The 19,092-nt window shown below is 38.3% G+C and overlaps 1 protein-coding gene across 3 annotated transcripts in view; it reads left to right on the top strand.

The window, feature by feature from the left end:
* LOC107095694 (lipid phosphate phosphatase-related protein type 5-like) overlaps positions 1–19,092 on the top strand; it is an 89,309-nt gene that overhangs the window by 24,706 nt on the left and 45,511 nt on the right. The window contains exon 3 of one of the 3 annotated variants that reach the window (XM_015391914.1): positions 11,439–11,627. In XM_015391914.1, the coding sequence (XP_015247400.1) occupies positions 11,439–11,627 (189 nt within the window). Of the gene's footprint in view, positions 1–11,354; positions 11,628–19,092 lie in introns of those variants that run through there. The other 2 variants (XM_015391915.1, XM_015391917.1) reach the window with 2 other exon arrangements.

The raw sequence follows: 19,092 nt of genomic DNA, 5'->3' as shown, positions 1-19,092 counted from the left end.
GTGATGAGGATAATGATGGTGGTGATGATGACAATGATGATGAAGTTGATGAGGATGATTGATGATGGTGGTGGTGATGATGAATAGGACGATGACTATGACGATAGCGATCATGATGATGAAAATAATTTGGATGATGAGGATTATTGATGATGGTGGTGAATATGATGATGATGATGAGCACGATAATGATGGTGATAATAAGGGGGTGATAAGGATGATTGATGGTGACGACGATGATGATGGTGATGAAGATGATGAGGATGATTGATGATGGTGGTGATGATTATGATGATGAAGATGATGACGATGATTGATGATGGTGGTGATGATGATAATGTGCTGGTGGTGATCATGGTGATGAGGATAATGATGGTGGTGATGATGACAATGATGATTAAGTTGATGAGGGTGATTGATGATGGTGGTGGTGATGATGAATAGGACGATGACTATGACGATAGCGATCATGATGATGAAAATATTTTGGATGATGAGGATTATTGATGATGTTGGTGGTGAATATGACGATGATGAGCACGATAATGATGTTGATAATAAGGGGGTGATAAGGATGATTGATGGTGACGATGATGATGGTGATGATGATGATGGTGGTGATCATGATGATGAAGATAACTGGGAGGATGAGGATTATTTATGATGTTGGTGGTGGTGAATATGATGATGATTAGTACGATGATGATGATGATGATGATGATGATGATGATGATGATGATGAGGAAGAGGATGATGATAATAAGGGGGTGATGAGGTTGATCGATGGTGACGATGATGATGGTGATGATCATGATGATGAAGATGATGAGGCTGATAGATGATGTTAGTGGTGGTGATGACGGCAATGCTGATTATGGCGATTAGGATGATGATGGTGGTGATGATGATGACAACAATGATGGTGGTGGTGATGATGATAATGATGGTGGAAATGGTGATAATAATGATAATACTCCACTTTACTTATTTTTTTATGATTGGCTACTTGTATTTTATAATTGTGTTAAGTACTTTGGTCCTGTTAGGTGTTGAAAGTGCTTTAAAAATAAATTTGGTATGGTGATGGTGGTGATGGTGATGAGGATGATAATGATAAGGATGATGACGTGATGATGAGGATGAAGAGGATGGTGATGATGATGAAGATGGGTGATGATGATGATGAGGATGATGGTGGTGAGGATGTGATGGTGGTGGTGATAATGAGGATGATGAAAATAATGATGACAATAATGATGGCGGTGGTGGTGATGATGGTGATGATGACAGTGGTGGGGTTATTTGGATTAATATCTAAATATTCAGAGAAACCAAATGTCCTCTTTTGGATGAGATTTAACCATCATACTGTTAAATTTGTTATATATATTTTACAGTTTTACATTAAAAGTAAAGAAACAGAAAAACATACACACAATTTACACCTTAACTGTTTCAAATAGTTTAATTTCATTTAATAAATTTAACATGAGGGGCAGCCATGTTTTCTTATTTAGGATGGCGTTAGTGGGAAAATGAAGCTGTTTTATTATCATGTTTTGAATTCGATATTGCCTTCCAAACAGCTTTCAAACTCCAAAACTATAAAAATAGGTGTGTTTTATCTAAGAGTTTCTTATTAGATATTATAGTAAAAGTTACAAAAATCTTCTTCATGCTTAGATAAAAAAAAAGGTATTTTACTGGGTTTTTAATCTTCTAATGAAAGTAAAAGTGGAATAATCGGTCTTCAGGATTCACTGCTTTCTTATAAACACTCCAGGAAATCAAAGCAGTCTCAGTCCGGTACATCCTGACATTTATGGCACACCACCAGGGTGCTGTCAACCCAACACCAGCCTCTGTCCACACATTCTCACCCTCCGTAAACATGTTTGACTCCATCAATTGACTTCTCTGCCATCTGGCTGCTCCCCACGACCCAAAGGTGGACATGCACCATTTACTGTATGCACATACTCACAATTTGGCCTCAGGAGATGTAAGTGATGCCCAAATTATTTTGGCCTTGCTTTTCGTCCTCCATTATTTTGACATCTTTATTTTCTTCATCTTCAGTCTATGGATTTCTTTGAGCTTGGGATTTTACTTGATTTTTGTGACGTTATTTATTCCTTTTTCTGTTTTATAACTTCAGAGCTTAGTAGGCTTTAAGTCTGTAACAAGCTGCTGTGTCATTGCTTTTCATTTGCTGGGTCAGCCAATAGTCTTAGTCATTCTATATAGTGATGTTCAACCCTACAGCTTAATATGCCCTGTGACTGTATAATGTAACCTAAAATTGAATTTCATCCAATTTTACTCAGACTTCCAAGAACCTCAGGCAGTGAAATGAAAAGGCCAAATTTTGTGTAACAGCTAAATTGCAGCATCTCTTATGCATTCTTGTTAAATCTTCCCTTAGTTATTGGATTTGCAAGTGAGAGTCAATAAAAATCCTGCAAGCGGAGAAATCAGTTGGCCACTGATCTGTTATTTATTCACACATCCTCAGCAATCAGAGACATTTATTTAATGACCCCCCCTGTATTTATTATACAGGTAATCATCCATTAACATGATAATGAATCCAATCAAACAGCACCAGGCATGTGGAAATGTCTGTCATTATTGATTATTATGTGCTTATAAACTGACTGGTAGGAGAAATAAAATCAAAATGGTAGCCTATTTAAATGGATGTTGAGCTCTTCTAAAAAAAAATCAATATGGCAGACAAGATGGTTTTCTCCCAGTCAAACTTATGATGGTAACAGTTAATGGAAAGTTAAACTAGTAGATGTAATACTCCATGTGCTCTGAATTAAATTTTGTAGAGCAGGGACAAAAAAACAAAACAACACACACTTCTCACACCAGGGGGTCTCTTTACAACAAAAAAAAAATTTAATTATGATTATAAAAAAATAAATAAAAAAAAAGAATTAATCAGGATTGAGCCAACTTAGTATTTCCACGTTAAAAACAAATTCAATTCAATTTAGTTCATTTATATAGCGCCAATTCATAACACATCATCTTAAAGCACTTAAAAGAGAGAATTCAACCAGAACATCCAGTCAAATTGATTCAAAGTTTTCTATCTAAGGAAAACTAGCTGATTGTATCGACTCATTGACTCAAAGGCAATCCCTCACACCAAGCATGCTTGTAGCGACAGTGGAGAGGAAAAACTCCCTTTTAGCAGGAAGAAACCTCCAGCAGAACCAGGCTCTGTGTGAGCGGCCATCTGCTGAGGCCGACTGGGGTTCAAGGAGAGAGAAGCAGAGATACAGAAAATCCCTTTGAATGATGCAAAGACTTGCGATACAAATCTACATTATTTAGGAACTACACACAGACTCATGCTTTAGTAGTGCTCACTATGCTAAAATCACTAATGGCTACAATATGAAGCTGAAGCAAGTTTATGGAAACTGAAAGAAAGGTGCAGAAGTTAAAGCCTTCTGTTCTGGCTCTAGGGATGTGTTTTCTATGTTTTTTTTTGTTTTTTTAAACCATCAACCTTTTTGACATTTTAATAATTTATTAAGCTCCAGCCTCTTCTGACTCAGAAACCAAGAAAGCTCTCTGGCACTATTATAAAAGCCTTGCAAATGCACTGAAAGTCTAGGTTTCCTCAACAAAGACACTGCTGGATATAATGGATTTAAAATAACAACTATTCATGTGTTGCATGTGTCACTATTTCTAATGTTTGAGAAAAGACTGGCCAAACATGCTAAAACAGGGAGTATACAAACATTACATTGTATATCTACTTAAGTAAGTATATTTCAAATCAATTCAAACACTTGTCCTGGCATGAAAGATAAATAATAAGAAATAACCGTTTGGAACCGATTTGACCAGGTGTAGGTACAAATGAAGAGCACCTAAAAGAAATCAGAGGCAGTGCATGAGTTCTCTTTTTGCTAAGGGCATTTGGTAGAAATGGAGGCACCTGTGACAAACACTCTCAGAAAAAAACAGATTTGACTATATTTGAAAGTTTTCTCTCGCTAGTTAGAAATTCAAGGAAGTTTTTGCATACAATGAGGACACGCATAATGGTGTTGATCTTCTTGCAATCTGTTTGCTTTTGCAAAAGGCTTTCATTTATGTAAATTAATATTCCAAGGAGACTGCAGCAGCACCCTAATGCTAATTAGAAAATCATCAATTTGAAGTCTCTTGACCTTCAGGGGTATTTAGAAAAACTTTCAGTAGCTGCAGAGTGAGGGGGTAAGAAAAGCACCAAATGACATTTAAGCTTGCTATGAGTTCAGTAAAACAGCAATAAAAATATACAGTTTTTCAAAGTTATTTCCAAGTACCATATCGCAGTTTAGTTTCATACCTGCAATGAAGTTTAGCTCTAACAAATACATAGTTGTTGTTTTTTAGAGATGTACCTGTCATGGCCTTGGTTCTGTTGTGCTTTACTTTGCTCCTTGTTTTCTAGTTTTATTTATTTAATTCCTATTTTGTTGTAGTTTCTAGATTTATGTTCTCAGGTTTTTCTGTTGTCCTCTTTTGCCCTCTTGTGTGTGTTCCTTTCCCCTTGGCTACCTCGTTGTCTCCTCTCACACCTGCTCCTTGTCAGCTCGTTAACCCTGTATTTGTCTCAGTCGGCTACATATGCTCTCCCTCTGCTGTCACTCTTTGTTGGTTCCTTGTCATTGCCGTCTTTCCATGCTGTTGTCTACCTACCTTGTCTCTCCCTGGCACCTCGTGTTTGGTTTCCGTAGTTCCAGTTTGATTTACTTTATTAATTGGATTTTTGGATTCCTGCCTTTTTTTTCTGTTTTTTCATCATTAAAACGGTAAGAAATCTCCTCAGCCTCTCTGCCTCTGCATCTGGGTCCTCAAACCTCAACCAAACCCTGACAGTACCGATATTATTTCTGTTTGAAATCTGTCCTCAGCTATAACACCTTCCACAATCAAGACTGCTGCTACATTTAAAGTTAAAAGTATGCAGTGTGCGCAATGACGGGAAAAAAGTTCTGATATTTAGTTACCGACTACATGATAAAATCTTCCAGGTCTGTTAAGAGTAACTTAGAGCATTTGCAAACAGTTAATATTTTTGTTCTATGTCCAGTTTTTTCGTGCTGTATATTTATCTGATTGAGAAGTTATTATACCGACTCATGACAAAAACCTTATATAACAAGTAGACATAAGCCTCTCAGGAGAATTTCGGTACTTGTCTTCAAATATTTAACTTCAATGGGTGTTTGTAGATGCTCTATCTTTCTCGTCCTCCCACCTCTCCTCACTTCCCTCCCTCAAGCCTTCTGTAGCTTGGGCAGAGCAGAGAACTGCATGATGGAAAGGAACATTCACCACAGCAAGCCTGTGCCTGACTTCCTCATGAGACATGGGAATGCACCCACATACCAACAGATATCCTCAATCTCGGTGCACATGGAAACACACCCACACAATCAAATGCAAAAACACAAACAAGTCTCTATGAGATGAAAGAAAAAATGCGAGAAACAAAGCAATTTGCTGCACAATGGAGCCGAGGGTTTATGGATCGTGACTAGCTATACTGTGCTTGGAGCATGAAGCTAGCTGTATTGTGAGCCTTAGATAAGGTCATTATGTAAAACTAAGTCTCAAGTGGAAGCATTTGTCAAGAACCCAGAGTATGAGATTATCGGCTTCTGTCTGTCCACCTGTCCAACCGTCTTTCTGTCTGTCTGTCACAGTTCTCTTATGTTACACCATAATTATGCTCAGTTTACACTGATGAAGCTTCAGCTCACAGGATGATGAATCTCTAGCATCCATATGATTAAACCTAAAGCAGGGGTTTTGAGACTTGGCCCTGGGGACCTGCACAGTTACACATTTTCCTAGGTGCTCTGTGCGGAAATTCTGTCCGCACAGAGTCGGCGCGGAGGGACGTAGAAGCCCAAAATGATGTAATTGGGCCGTGCGAACCTCGCGGATGCATCAAGCATTAACTAAGCTGTAGAAAAACAGTACTGCTCTAAAAATAGATCAACTTCAACATCCATAATCTAAGATGTTAGGCAGCTAGGCAGCAGCCTAATTGGCATTTCTCTCCAAGATAGAGTCACAGCCAAAGATTAGATAGATTAAGAGGTTGGACTTGGAACGGGGGAATTGAGATAGAATGAAGAAGGATAAAAAGGGGTCCCTCTGTCACCCAGAAGTCTAAGCCTATAGCAGCATAACTATAGAGATAGCTCAGAATAACCTGAGCTACTCTTACTATAATCTTTATCAAAAAGGAAAGTTTTAAGCTTAATTGTAGGCAGGGTGTCTGCCTCACAGACAGTTCCATAGAAGAGCGAGCAGCCTAATAACTAAAATATCTGCCTCCCAATTCTGCTTTAAGAAATCCTAAAAACCACAAGTAAACCTGCAGACTGAGACCAAGGTGCTCTGTTAGGAACATGAGGAACAACCAGATCCCTGATATAAGATGGAGCTTGGCCATTTAAGGCTTTATGTGTGAGAAAGAAAATTTTAAACATTGCGTCTGCATACCTGAGTTTAATAAATGGATGATTAGCAGGCGCCTTGCAGCCCATGGAAGCTGCTGAGGGGTGGCTGTAATCATTTGATGCTGGTGTGCTGGTGCAGACACACATCTAAAACATGCAGGACAGAGTTTGAAAACCACTGTTCTAAAGTACTTTTTGTACACACTCAATCTCAGTGTACTTGCACTATACAGAACAAAGAAGTATCAGTAGCGACGGATACACTAAGTCACTTAATGCACTTTACTTCCTTTTATTTAGGAAAACACAATATATTTAGATAAATCAACTGGCATGTTAAGAAACAGTGTAACAGTAGTTTAAGGTAGATGTATCCAACCTTAAGACAGCAAATGCAAGAAAATAACTACCTACCAAGTCTGACCCTTACCTGAAGTCAGATAAATAATTTAAAGGTTTCAGACAGCTACATCTTAATCAAGCAAGCCTAAAGCAGAATTCAACTTTATCTTGTTACCAAGCACATCGGGGGGGAGGACGACGGAGGTCCTCTTTTAGAATTACATTAAAAGTCTACTGTAACCAATGTTTGGAAGACACAAATTCAAATAAATTATGTTAAATCCATCTTCATCATGACGTAACAATGTTGGTGGTTAAATTCGGAACGAAAAAGACTTAAATCTGTGAGTTTTTTTTATTAAAAAAAACACTGCTGCAAGCTGCTGCAATTAAACCCATGTTCTCTGCCTCACATACAACATAGTGAAAATAAATACATACTTTATTTCATGTGCATATGCAAGATAAAACTGTCATTCAGACATTTTGATCTTAAGTTTCTGCTTGTTCATTTGGACATGAGAGAAGGAAATGCTTTAATTAAAAAACATGTCCCAGACTTTGTCAGTGTCATGATGGGTTCTCAAAGAGCGACCCAAGTATGCAGAACACCACTGACGGACACAGGAATAAAAGTTCAACAAGTTTATTTTGCTACAAGCACACAGAATGTACTGGTTCTGGCTCGGGCCTGGACACTGGTTCACCGGAGTCTTAAGGTTCTTGAGGTTAGCTTTGGGAGAGTCACTGTTGGATCTGGAGAGGAGTTGATCAGCAGAGTCCGCTTGCTGCTTCAGCGTCTCACGTCTAATAAAGAACAGACCTTGGCTTAGGGTTTTCCAGCTCTTAGTCCTGAGCTGCATGAAGTTCTCTAAGGTTCTTCGGGTTTGGCTCTGAGGGTCGGCTCGGCAGGTTAGCTCTTCCAGAGCTTCACAGAGGAGACACTGGTTTCCTGGAAGACAGAGACAACGGTTAGAATCCAGGCTGGATTCAAAGTCACAAAGTTACACTGAGAGTCTAGGCTTAGGCGCTGACCAACTGGATCAACACTGCGGCGTTGAGGCAAGGTCTGAAGACAGCTTATATAGTGGATCCTCTGATGATCTTGAAGTGCTGCAGCTGTGCAGGAGGCTCACTCAGAAGGATCCACGGCGGACTCTGCTGGAGAAAGGTGGAACTTCTCCAGCTCCCAACAGTCAGCAAGCTTTAAGCATCCATCCATTTTCCGTTGCGCTTATCCCTGCTGGGGTCGCAAGGGATGCTGGTGCCTACTGTATCTCCAGCTGTCTACAAGCCAGAGGTAGGGTCCACCCTGGACAGGTCGCCAGTCTATAACAGGGCAACACATGGACAAAAACAGGGCAAACAGCCATTCACACACACATACTCACACCTAAGGAGAATTTAGAGAAGCTAATTAACCTAACAGTCATGTTTTTGGACTGTGGGAGGAAGCCAGAGTACTCGGAGAACATGCAAACTTCATGATTCATGAGCAGCCCTGGACTCTTAAGTATTATTATTTTAATTTTTCACAGTTCTTAATCACTTGCTTTGCTTTGAAGAAAAAGGAGGCTGTTCTTAGAAACCTTCCATTGACTTATTCAGGTAGCTTCAGTATTAGAGAAAAACTATTACAGAACTACAATATTTTCGCGACTATAAGGCGCATATAAACATCTTTTTTTTCCCCTCAAAATGTGTGGCGCGCCCTATAGTGCGGTGCGTCCTATGTGTGTTGTTACTGCGGACGTTGTTGAGACCACCATGAGAACGTTAAAGGGGGAAGTGTGGAAGTCGTTATTAAGGCAAATGAAAAGGGCTGGATGGCTGAGGAGATGATGAAAGCGTGGCTGAGGCAGGTGTATGTAAGGAGACCAGGTGGTTTTTTCCACGCATCACCATCACTGTTAATCTGTGGCTCCATGCGTGCCCATCTCACAGCCGATGTGGAAAACAAGGTGAAACAAATGAACGCTGTGCTCGCCGTTATCTCGGGGGTCTGACAAAGGAACTTCAACCGCTCGACATCGGTGTGAACCGGCCGTTCAAAGTAAGGCTGCGAGCGGCGTGGGAGCGATGGATGACCAACGGGGACCACAGTGGAAGGCAGCGCCGGGCAAGTTACGCCACAGTTTGCGGATGGATTGTAGATGCTTGGGCTAACGTGTCTGCTGGCTCTGTTGTTCAAGCTTTGGCAAAAGCCGGCATTATTTCTGAGGAGCCGCCCGGCACGGAAAGTGACTGACAGCGAAGAAGGGGAAACTGGCATGTCTGATTTAGCGCAGCTGTTTAATTCAGAAACAGAGGATGATGACTTTGATGGGTTTGATTAATACTTTGTAATAAATACATGAATAAAGCACAGTCATACTCAGTTTTGCTCCCGCTCTATTTTTAAATACTCAGTAGAGGTATTTAAACGTAGTAAAGGATATGTACCTGTATATAAAACCCACGCCCTATAATCCGGTGCGCCTTATGTGTGTGTTAAATACAGAAATGGCACACATAACTGAGACTGCGCCTTTTAGTACGGTGCGCATTATGGTCGTGAAAATATGGTACCGGTATATATTGAGATTTTGTTATTGTCTTTTTAATATATGAATGATAAGGGTAGCGTGGCTGTTTTCATACTAGGATGAATGAATGAATCTGGACTGATTGTGTGGTTTCATCTTTGGCCATGCGAACAGAACATCCTCCATGTGGGAATTGAAACAGTCTACAATCATGTCTGTTAAAGATGAGCAACTATTATGCTGCTTCCTCCTCCTTCATACTAATGTGGGGTCTTGCCATAATCTAGAACCGCAGATAAAGTGTGAACAGTGCAGGTGTTCTTTATGACCGGGTATAATGGAGGAACCAGTTTGTAGGGAGAAAGCACAAACTCACATACTGTGGACCATTACTTTGCTTTAATATGTAATGGTAAGAAATAATATTGGACCACAACATGCCAGATAGACACTTTTGAGTCCAAAAGTCAAAATATTGATCTTCTGGAAGTAATATATTATAAGTATTAGACAACATGGAAATCCATGTCACACATTCTGCAGGGAATGGTTGGTAAATGAAAATTGTTTCTAGCCACTAAATATATCAACACCAGCTGGTTATACCCCGGTTTTTACAGTATGCACATAGTTTCATGAATCAGATATGGAAAGTGTTGTATGATCCTTATATATATACATCATTATCTGAACACACACAATTTGCTTTTTAATTTAGGTATAACTGGTATAAGTATTCTTTACACCTCTCCGTTGATATTGTCCAAATTCTCAGTCCCAGGATTTAAAGCCATATTTTAAGTCTATTAAATTCAACTTAACACATCTGCATAAATAATGATTTAGTCACTTTCCTCAGGAGGCTTTTTTGTATTAGAGACTGACTGTTATGGTGTTTTGTTAAATTGGAAATTATTGATCCAATATTTTAGCATTGATTATTGTGTTTAATGTGTTGTGTGGCCACAGTTCAACATACACTGGCTGCTCTTTTGGAGAAACACTAGCAACCAAGAGCAATCAAACAGCTGAAACAGCAAAGACTGTCCCTGCAGTTTTAACCAAGCACAGTCCACCCTCAGAAGCCCCCTCCAGTTTTTCTCCTGACAAATTTGTCCTTCAAGTAGAAGGGAAGCTCATCAAGTAGCTATCTAGGCTGTAGATGAAAATTAAACCAATGAATAGCTTTTAGGTTTTATTTTGCCTAAACCTTTTTTTTCAATATAATATTATTTTAGTTTACTGTCAAGGGCTGTTTTGTTTTTAGAATCTATAGATTCTAGATATAGAATCTATAGATAATCGGGTTGTACTCTTTTATAAATGAAAACTTTTTCTATATGCTGTTTAGAGTATAATATTTATTGTGGTGTGCAGAAATGTAAGCTGTTTTCTTGGTTTCTGTTTTTATCGTCCCATTTCTCTCTCCTTTTAGACGTGCATTCTGTTGTGAATTGTTAATGAAGGATTGCGATTGAATTTAAATAGTTATTGAGGTCATACTGCCTGCTTCATGCTTTCTGCTGTTCATGCAGCTGCAGTGTTAGAAATGTCAGAACAGCAGTATATTAAGTTATGCAGAGATCCACACATGCATATGTAATTCTTCTTGTCTTATTCCTTCTGTTAATCTCCCCCCCTTTCCCTCCACTCACCCATCTGTTTCTCCCCCTCATTCTTTCTCAGTCCCTCTTTTTGCTTCAGCATAAAGCTTTATTTCTTCTTTTTTTTTTTTTTTTACAATCAGGCTTGGTTTGTTTCTCTCCCCTCCTACTCTGAACACTGACACTGCTAAAGGGATCGCTCACTCCGCCGCTCTGCTATCTTTCCTTCTTTCCTGCTTTCTCCTTATCCATCTTCCCCTTCTCTATCTCTACTTCCCTCCCTCTCAACCTCTTTTTTCACTCTCTCTCCTCGCACAAATGCCTTAGTTTACACATTACGGAGGCATCTGTCATTTTGCTCTGTGAAGGGAAAATATTTTTTTTTACTTTTTTCTCTTGTTTTTTGGTTCCTTTTTTTTGGGGGCTGCCTTTTTCTTTCCCCCAATCCTTACCCTGCTACCAATATGTTTTATTTCCAGCTGGTGATCATGGCAGGGACCGTTCTGTTGGCGTATTACTTTGAGTACACGGACACGTTCCCAGTGCACATCCAGGGCTTCTTCTGTTTCGACAAAACCTACTCAAAGCCATACCCCGGACCAGAGGACAACAGTAAGGCGCCGCCGGTCCTGGTGTACTCCCTCGTCACCGCCATCCCCACTGTGACGGTGAGTTTTGTCAGCCACTTGTTTAAGGGATGATTGCAAATTATCCTCCACAGGTGCTCATCATGCACCTGCAGAGAAATCTCAGTCTACCATTAACAAATGAGATGATTTCCTGCCTTAATGCAATAGTTTCAGCTCATCTGCACGTGGTGGAAAGAGTGTCAGGGGGTGTGTGTAGGTGTGCATCCTCGTGGTGCTGAAAGCTGTTTGTGGCAATGCGTTCTCGGGCATAACCATGGCAACGGGCACTATATTTGTCCTCCATAAGAGCAACCAGACACAGCTATATTGTGCAGAGACTCTATTCCTGTTTCAAACAGCGGGCCAAAGGAACCAAAGCCATCATCTGTTTTTTATATAGCAATTCCTTGTTTGTTCACAGAAATGCACACTTGCATTAATCGTCCTCTTCTCACATGAAATTAATGCACAGGAAGTGCCTTAATAATTAAACACGAATGCAGAATGCTAAAATGTAGGTCAGGGTGAATGTTTCATTCATTTGCTTTTAACACATTTAATCCTCCTCTTTCAACATCACTAAGCATTTTCTGCTTATGGTAATTGGTGTTACAAGCTAATAAGTTGGATTTCACCAGAGCAGCTTTAATCTCTTTCTGTACAATAGGAAATATTAGATAATGAATCATAGCTTTGCATCCTCTTCAGAGCGCCGCCTCCTTATATTCCTGTGACCCTCAGGCCTCGTCTTTCTAGATGTTATACATTTAGGTGTTATAACAACATGTCTGATCCTGAGCCACACACTAAAGCAAAGCGTTTAAAGATGTGTCTGCTTTTCAACTGTATATTATTCAGTTGTGCATTCACAGTATAATAAGAAAAAAGGGAGGATTAGAATATAAAATTATCAATGTCCAATACAGGATTTCTCTAAAACAGAAAGGTATTTTATGAATTTGAAGAAAAAAGAATCCCTGCACTATAAAGAACCAGCTTAGAGGCATGACAAGGGAGGATGGGGAGGTGATTAATAAAGTTTTAGGCAGATTGTATGGAGCAAAAACCGATACAAAACAACTACTTGCTTGTTGGGGGAGCAACTTTTGAAGTGGATTAGGGCTGCAACTAATGATGCTTTTGCAAATAAGTTTATCTGTGATTATTTTTTCAATTAATCGAGTTATGATTGGACCAAAATGCATTGTATTAAATTAGTTGATGATTATTGCAATAATCGATTAATCACCCTTAATCCGATTCATTGTTTCAGCCCTAAAATGGATTCCAGTAAATCCTTCCTGTATTTCCTTGTTTTCTGGAGGATTTTAGCTCAGAATGAGTATAATTGAGCCGAGGTTGGATAGAGTTTCAGCCGCCAGGGTTGAAGCAAGCATCGACATGGATAATTGCTATTTTTATAATCTAAATAGTATTTTTATTCCTTTTTAAGGTTCTTCATCTGAATAATTGCATTGCATGATTGTCACTGGTGACATTTGATATTGTTGTGGCATTGCTTCAGCCAGTTGAGCAATATGCCACATAGTAAAAAAGCATCATGTTTAATTCTGTTACTTTTTGGTCTTTCCTGGGCTTTTGTTTGAAATCACTTTTGCATAACAGCTGCAGTCAGGTTGGGTCTAACTGCTTGGACTGGATCCCCCATAAATCTGTGTGCCTGCCTATCAATCTTAACTGTGTTTGCGGATGATGCAATCCTAGAGGTTCTGCTCAGATAAATAGCCTGTACTTAAAATGATGTAGAACAGTTTGAGTCTGCCTCATGAGCTTCTTTTCCATTGCTGTACCTCATACTGTATGATCTAAGGCAGTGAATAAGCAGCAAACCTCACACTTAATTGCTGTACACAGGCACCCCAGAAGCTAAGACCACCATCAACAGATAATGCCGATGAATTGTCTTGGTCAAAGACAAGACGACTGAGATGGACAGCGGCAGGTGACTATATGGTTACAGGATGAACACCTGCATCCCAAAGAAAGATGCAGCTGCTTTCCTATAACCTAATGCCATGTATAATGTCCCTGAGAGGCATAAAAGGGATGTAAGTATAAGTTCCATGTTTGCAAAAGTGAATTCAAATAATAGTTTACAAAGAAATAGCAAAAAAAAAAAAAAAACCTGACAATTTTGTTTAGCTTTTTAGAAGTTAAACTACTATATCTCCAGGAGTTGTATTGTATTTAAAGCAAAGTCCGGTATTAAAGCCACTGAGAAAAAAGAATGCCCATATGATCATGAGAATATGTACAAACACTGGAAACTGTAAGCACAGGTCTATTGCTGTTGTTGCTGATCCCAAGTGACTCAAAATGGTCTAATTCCTTTTGTTTGTAGATGTTTTATTATTGTTTTCATATGAGTACCTGTTCTTTGATGTTTTCTAATTAGTTTGAGAGGCCTTAGAGAAAGTTTCTATCTGATTTTACCAGGACAAATGCCCATGGACATGTTGCTATTTGTGTCTGTAGTCTTTTTTAGGTCTATTTTTGTTTTGCTCTTTAACAGTATGCACTCTAATGGTTGAAGGTATGCCAGCTAAAAGAACTGCTGGAGATAGTTTTGCCTGGAGGTAAAACCCCTTTTTTTTAGAGCAGATAGCGTCTCCTCCTCTCCTTTGACTCTCGCTACTTCTCAGAAATCACCTTAAGGGTAATATTTGATAGGAAAGTAATGTTTATTTTCAGTTTACTGACTGTTAACTGTTAAACATACACCCATGCAATGCAAAAACAAAAATTAGGTGCAAAAATGTGAATTTTGTGTGAATTTTACTTTATTGACGGAGCTAAAATTGTACACCCAGGTTTACATAAATAAATACACCCACACAAATATCAGGATGTACGTCCCTTTTAAAGTGGTAAACATGCGATAACCAAGAAGAGTAATAAAGACGATTTAAAGAGCTGATTTACACAGATTTTTAAATATAGTAAAACATTGTATCTCTGCTTCTGTGTCCTTGAACCCCAGTCGGCCTCAGCAGATGGCCGCTCACACTGAGCCTGGTCCTGCTGGAGGTTCCTTCCTGTTAAAATGGAGTTTTTCTTCCCATTCACTACAAGCATGCTTGGTTTGAGGGATTGCTCTTAAGTCAATTTATTTGATACAATCAGCTGGTTTTCCTTAGATAGACAAACTTTGATTGGGGCTTTAATTCAGTTATCCTGGTTTATCCATTTCGGAATCACTACTGACATTTACGTGCGCAACATTCCTCCAGTCCGATCTAAATCTTGTTTCAATAAAATCATCTGATCATGACGTGTTTATACGCTTTCGAACGATTGAATCATTTGAGAATGCACCGAATTGTCCAGTTTCAGAAACTGTAAAATGTTTTATCGATTGTTTATGTCCCAGTCTTCACAGTCTGCTTTGTATGCACTGTGCAACTCAAAATCTGACTGTTTTCTCTTGCAAATGACAGATTTTATTTTGTATTTCCCCAAAAGCAGATGTTTTACTTTGCATCTGCGTAGTTCTTCCGGTCAGACCCATAAAATTGCCATTGAATTGCTACATAGTCCATCTAAAATAGATCTGAGGTCTATTTCAGTCGGAGCTATGCAAGCACCTTTGCAGAAAACCCTGTCGGGTGTGTTTAACCCGTATGACTGCCACCACCTCTTGCGACAAAATTTTCTGTCAGATTACGCGTTAAATCCAATTTGGTGTGTTGAGGTGTGTTGAGGACCGGTGTATGTTGTACTGTTGAGCACTTTGAAAAAAATTTAATTTATCTTGACAAACATAATTCCAATTTATTAGTTTCCAAACCCTAACGACTCCCTTTTCAGAGGCATGGGCCGGTATCGGCTTTTGCAGGTCAATAAGGACCTCAACCACATCCATTGCTAAGGGATGGATGTGTTTTTTTGCTTCAATTTGTCTTTTTTCTAAGCTAAAAGAAGGCTTTTGTTTGGGCCACTCTATAAGCCTAAAACTCAAACGCTACTCCAGACATTAAGTCCAGTGGTTTTCTTAACTTTTTAAAACTTTTTTGGAATAGTTTCCATATCCCCAAAAACTTACTTCTATATTTCTTTCTGCATTGAACAATTTAAAAATATTGTTAAATGCAGTTACTATGTATAGTTAACTGGCTATAGTTAACTTTGGATAACTATGAAGTTTTTCTAATATCTGTTTATGTGTTTATTTAGACCTTGACAGCAGTGGCATACTGTCACAGCATTAGTTACCCATAGGAGATGGGAGAAAGTTGTAAATACTTTTTGTTGTCACTTGTATTGTTCTCACAATAAATACAACACATGTGGTCATAAAATATTTAGTCACCTAGCCCCAGTGGATAACCGAGCTAAGCTTAGCTACTGGAGCTAATTCAATGAAAAGATGTCAAATATTCTGTGAAATTTAACAATAGATTCATTGGAAATGACAGATTAATTCCATGCTTATTATTAGATAGTGTTAGAGATGGATGTTAATAGGTGGTATCTGTGTGATCTGTTATATATAAGAAGGGATGTGAAACTTGTTGCTATCTGTTTTTGGAAGCTGTGTGGTCTGGAGGGTGGATGTAGTATTGGTTTTGTGCAACTGTTAGACCCAGATATAAGCAATCACTGATAAGAACACCTTAGATCTTGGCCAATACTGTTTATCAGACCACTGGTCAGGCCAGCCTAAAAGGTAGATGATCCGCTGCAAAATATGATTATATCAATGATTTTGGTAAACATGACTGGAATAAATTCGTTTAATACTTAAAGATGCTTTTTTTTTTTCCCTTTGTGCACTCTTTGAGAAACATCCCCTCTCGGATTACGAACAGGGTGTTCAAAATAGACATTAATGTATAGATTTATGTGATTTAAAATAAAAGCAAGTAGATGTAATGAGTGTTAAATCTGTGATAGTTTGTCATGTATCTTTTTTTTTTTATAAAAGAACTTTCAGTTTAACATCTTTATCCTGAAATGTTGTAAAAAAAAAAAACATGATACCCTGAATGCTTGTTGTGTATTGAAGAGATGTACTGATGTTACATAACTGAGTTTGCTTCATATGAAGTGAAACCTCAGTTTAAGGCAGAACTCAGAACTTAGACCAGAGTTAATCTAATTAAGTGTTTTACCCTCGAGTTAAACTTGCTATTAGGTAAAGAAAGAATATCGGGGAAGGAGAAGCTTTGCAATCCTCTGAAGTCAGAGATGTAAAGCATATCAGTGTTCTCTATAGAATACAGTGGAAAAACAAGGCAGCCAGTGAATACTTTCATTAGTCCTGTTTCACTGAGGGAGGTTTCCTTAATGAAAGTTAAAGCATGAATCCTGTTAACAGTGTGTAGTATAATTAAGTGTAGTATAGTGTAGTATAGTTAATAGGGATTTAAACAAATAATCGACATATGATTAATTGCCAATTATTGGTTTTTAGATTAGAATTTGTTCCATCAGATTAATTGGTAAGGTTCCCTTTAAAGGAATTTCTTTAAGTATTTTAACATCTAGAGGGCATGGCTGTTAATTCGTTAGCAGAGCCTCACTGTTATTCGCAATAGAATTGATGGCAGAGGCAGAGCGAGGCATGTTAAAGCAGGAAGTGAATTGATCAAAAGTCCAGTCTTTTTTATATGTTTTAATGGCAACAAGAATGCAGAATACGTTTTTATTTCAGTTCTGTTTGTAAATATAAACAATTTAATTCAATGCAGTTAAATTAAAAAAACTTTATTAATAACAGACGGAAATCAAATGTTGCAGTAACTCCTACCCGTCTTCAACTACATTTGGATAAGCTTCTTACTGAAGACGCTCTGTTGTTGTTTAACAATCATCGAAGCGGATGCTCCATGTTGTCCATAATGTTCTTCACTTTATGAAGAATTCTTCTTCATGAATTCATTTCCAGGGGTTCTAGAGGTGTTTCTAGAACAGAGATTGCATTCCTTATGAGCTTCTTAAGCTTTATTAAGTCATTTGCTCTGATGCTCTGATGATACTTGATAAACTCCTTAAGTTATCACCTGAATAGTGCCTGTTTAGCTGTGCTGCATGAGGGAGCGGAGTCAACTTCTCTTCTGTGTTCAGAAGACGAGGATTTGATGAATTTCTAACATGATGGAAGAATGTAAGAAGAAGACGTGCTATTAATAAGTACTGTAGGTTGGGAAGGCTTTTGGGATTTAATGGACTTCATGGAGTTTCCTCTGAGAGTCACCAGAAAAAGTTGTCCAAAAGCACTAATGACAGCACAAAATCTTTCCCACCACTAACTGTTAAATTACAATAAAAAGAGAGAGACATATCACAGTTAGCGTCCATTTCAATGAAACATGGTAACAAATAGTCTGACAGCATGTCAGAGCGACATACCCAGTTTTTAAAAACGGCTTTAGATTTTGTTACATCTGAAATGAGAGACTTTCACATATTTTATTAATCAGTTTTTTTACGCAGTAGTTTTTACATTTAATAAATAGGCTTAATAACATGAAAGAAAAAGTGTTCAGTACAGCTGGCACAAAAAAATATTTAAAATAGAATGATGAAGTTTGTTTTAACTCGGCATATGTTGTGCAAAGATCCTTTTAAAAATTCCTATTAATTGTTGGTCAATCAGTGAAATAAATTAACTTTAGATTGATTTATTAGTGGATAACTGGCATGCCTAGTCATAAGCACAACAAGAATGTTCCAGGCAGACCCCAAATAAGGATCAAATATGGCTGCAAAAGCCATAATAATTAGTCGAAGTTGTTTGTATATTTCGGGGTTATTATTATTTATGACTTCTTGTATTTAATTCAATTTTTTAGGTTTGATATTCAGCTCCTGGATCAGTTCTTGATTTTTTTTCTGTACAACCTTCCTTTGTGCATCCTCTTAGTATTTTAACAGATTCATGGGGAAAAAGAATTATTCTTTAAGAAGAACTACTTTTCAAATGAATTCTGAAATTATGGCATCAGGGTTTAAATGACGGACATACACATACATTTACATATAATGCATAAAGCCATCTTGTATAAATTGTAACCTGTTTTACATCTGAAAGGCTTGTTGCGTGTTGATAGCAGCTCAAATAATCTGACCTCTTAGTTAATGATCACATTTAGCCTGGATGAGCGTTTCTCTATTAGGAGCAGCTGAACTGAGTTTGGTGACCGAAAAGAAAGGCTTTCTCTTCATGGAAGTTTACTCAGCTGGCAATGAAGGAAAAATTGAAGCTTTTTAGAGAACATAAAGGGCTCCTTTTATAGCTGCCACTCTGATACTGCTGGGTCATGTCACTCACTAAAGAACCCCAAAAAGGATTATTCAACAGGCCCCAACAGGAGTTTGTTAAAGAAAAACCTGCTTGACTGGGTACAGAGTCACTCGCCATGGTAACAGAGTTCGTTACCATGGTTATGAGGATAACTGACTCAGTTTCTAATGGGTCTCCGACCAGTTGAAACCTAGGATTTCTTCCAGTACAGTTCAGCAAACTGAACTTTTGATAAAG

Source organism: Cyprinodon variegatus, unplaced genomic scaffold, assembly GCF_000732505.1.
Source record: "Cyprinodon variegatus isolate N-32 unplaced genomic scaffold, C_variegatus-1.0 Scaffold564, whole genome shotgun sequence".
Classification (NCBI taxonomy): Eukaryota; Metazoa; Chordata; class Actinopteri; order Cyprinodontiformes; family Cyprinodontidae; genus Cyprinodon; species Cyprinodon variegatus.
Note: the sequence above shows the minus strand (reverse complement) of the source record. Positions and strands in the feature narration are given on the sequence as shown.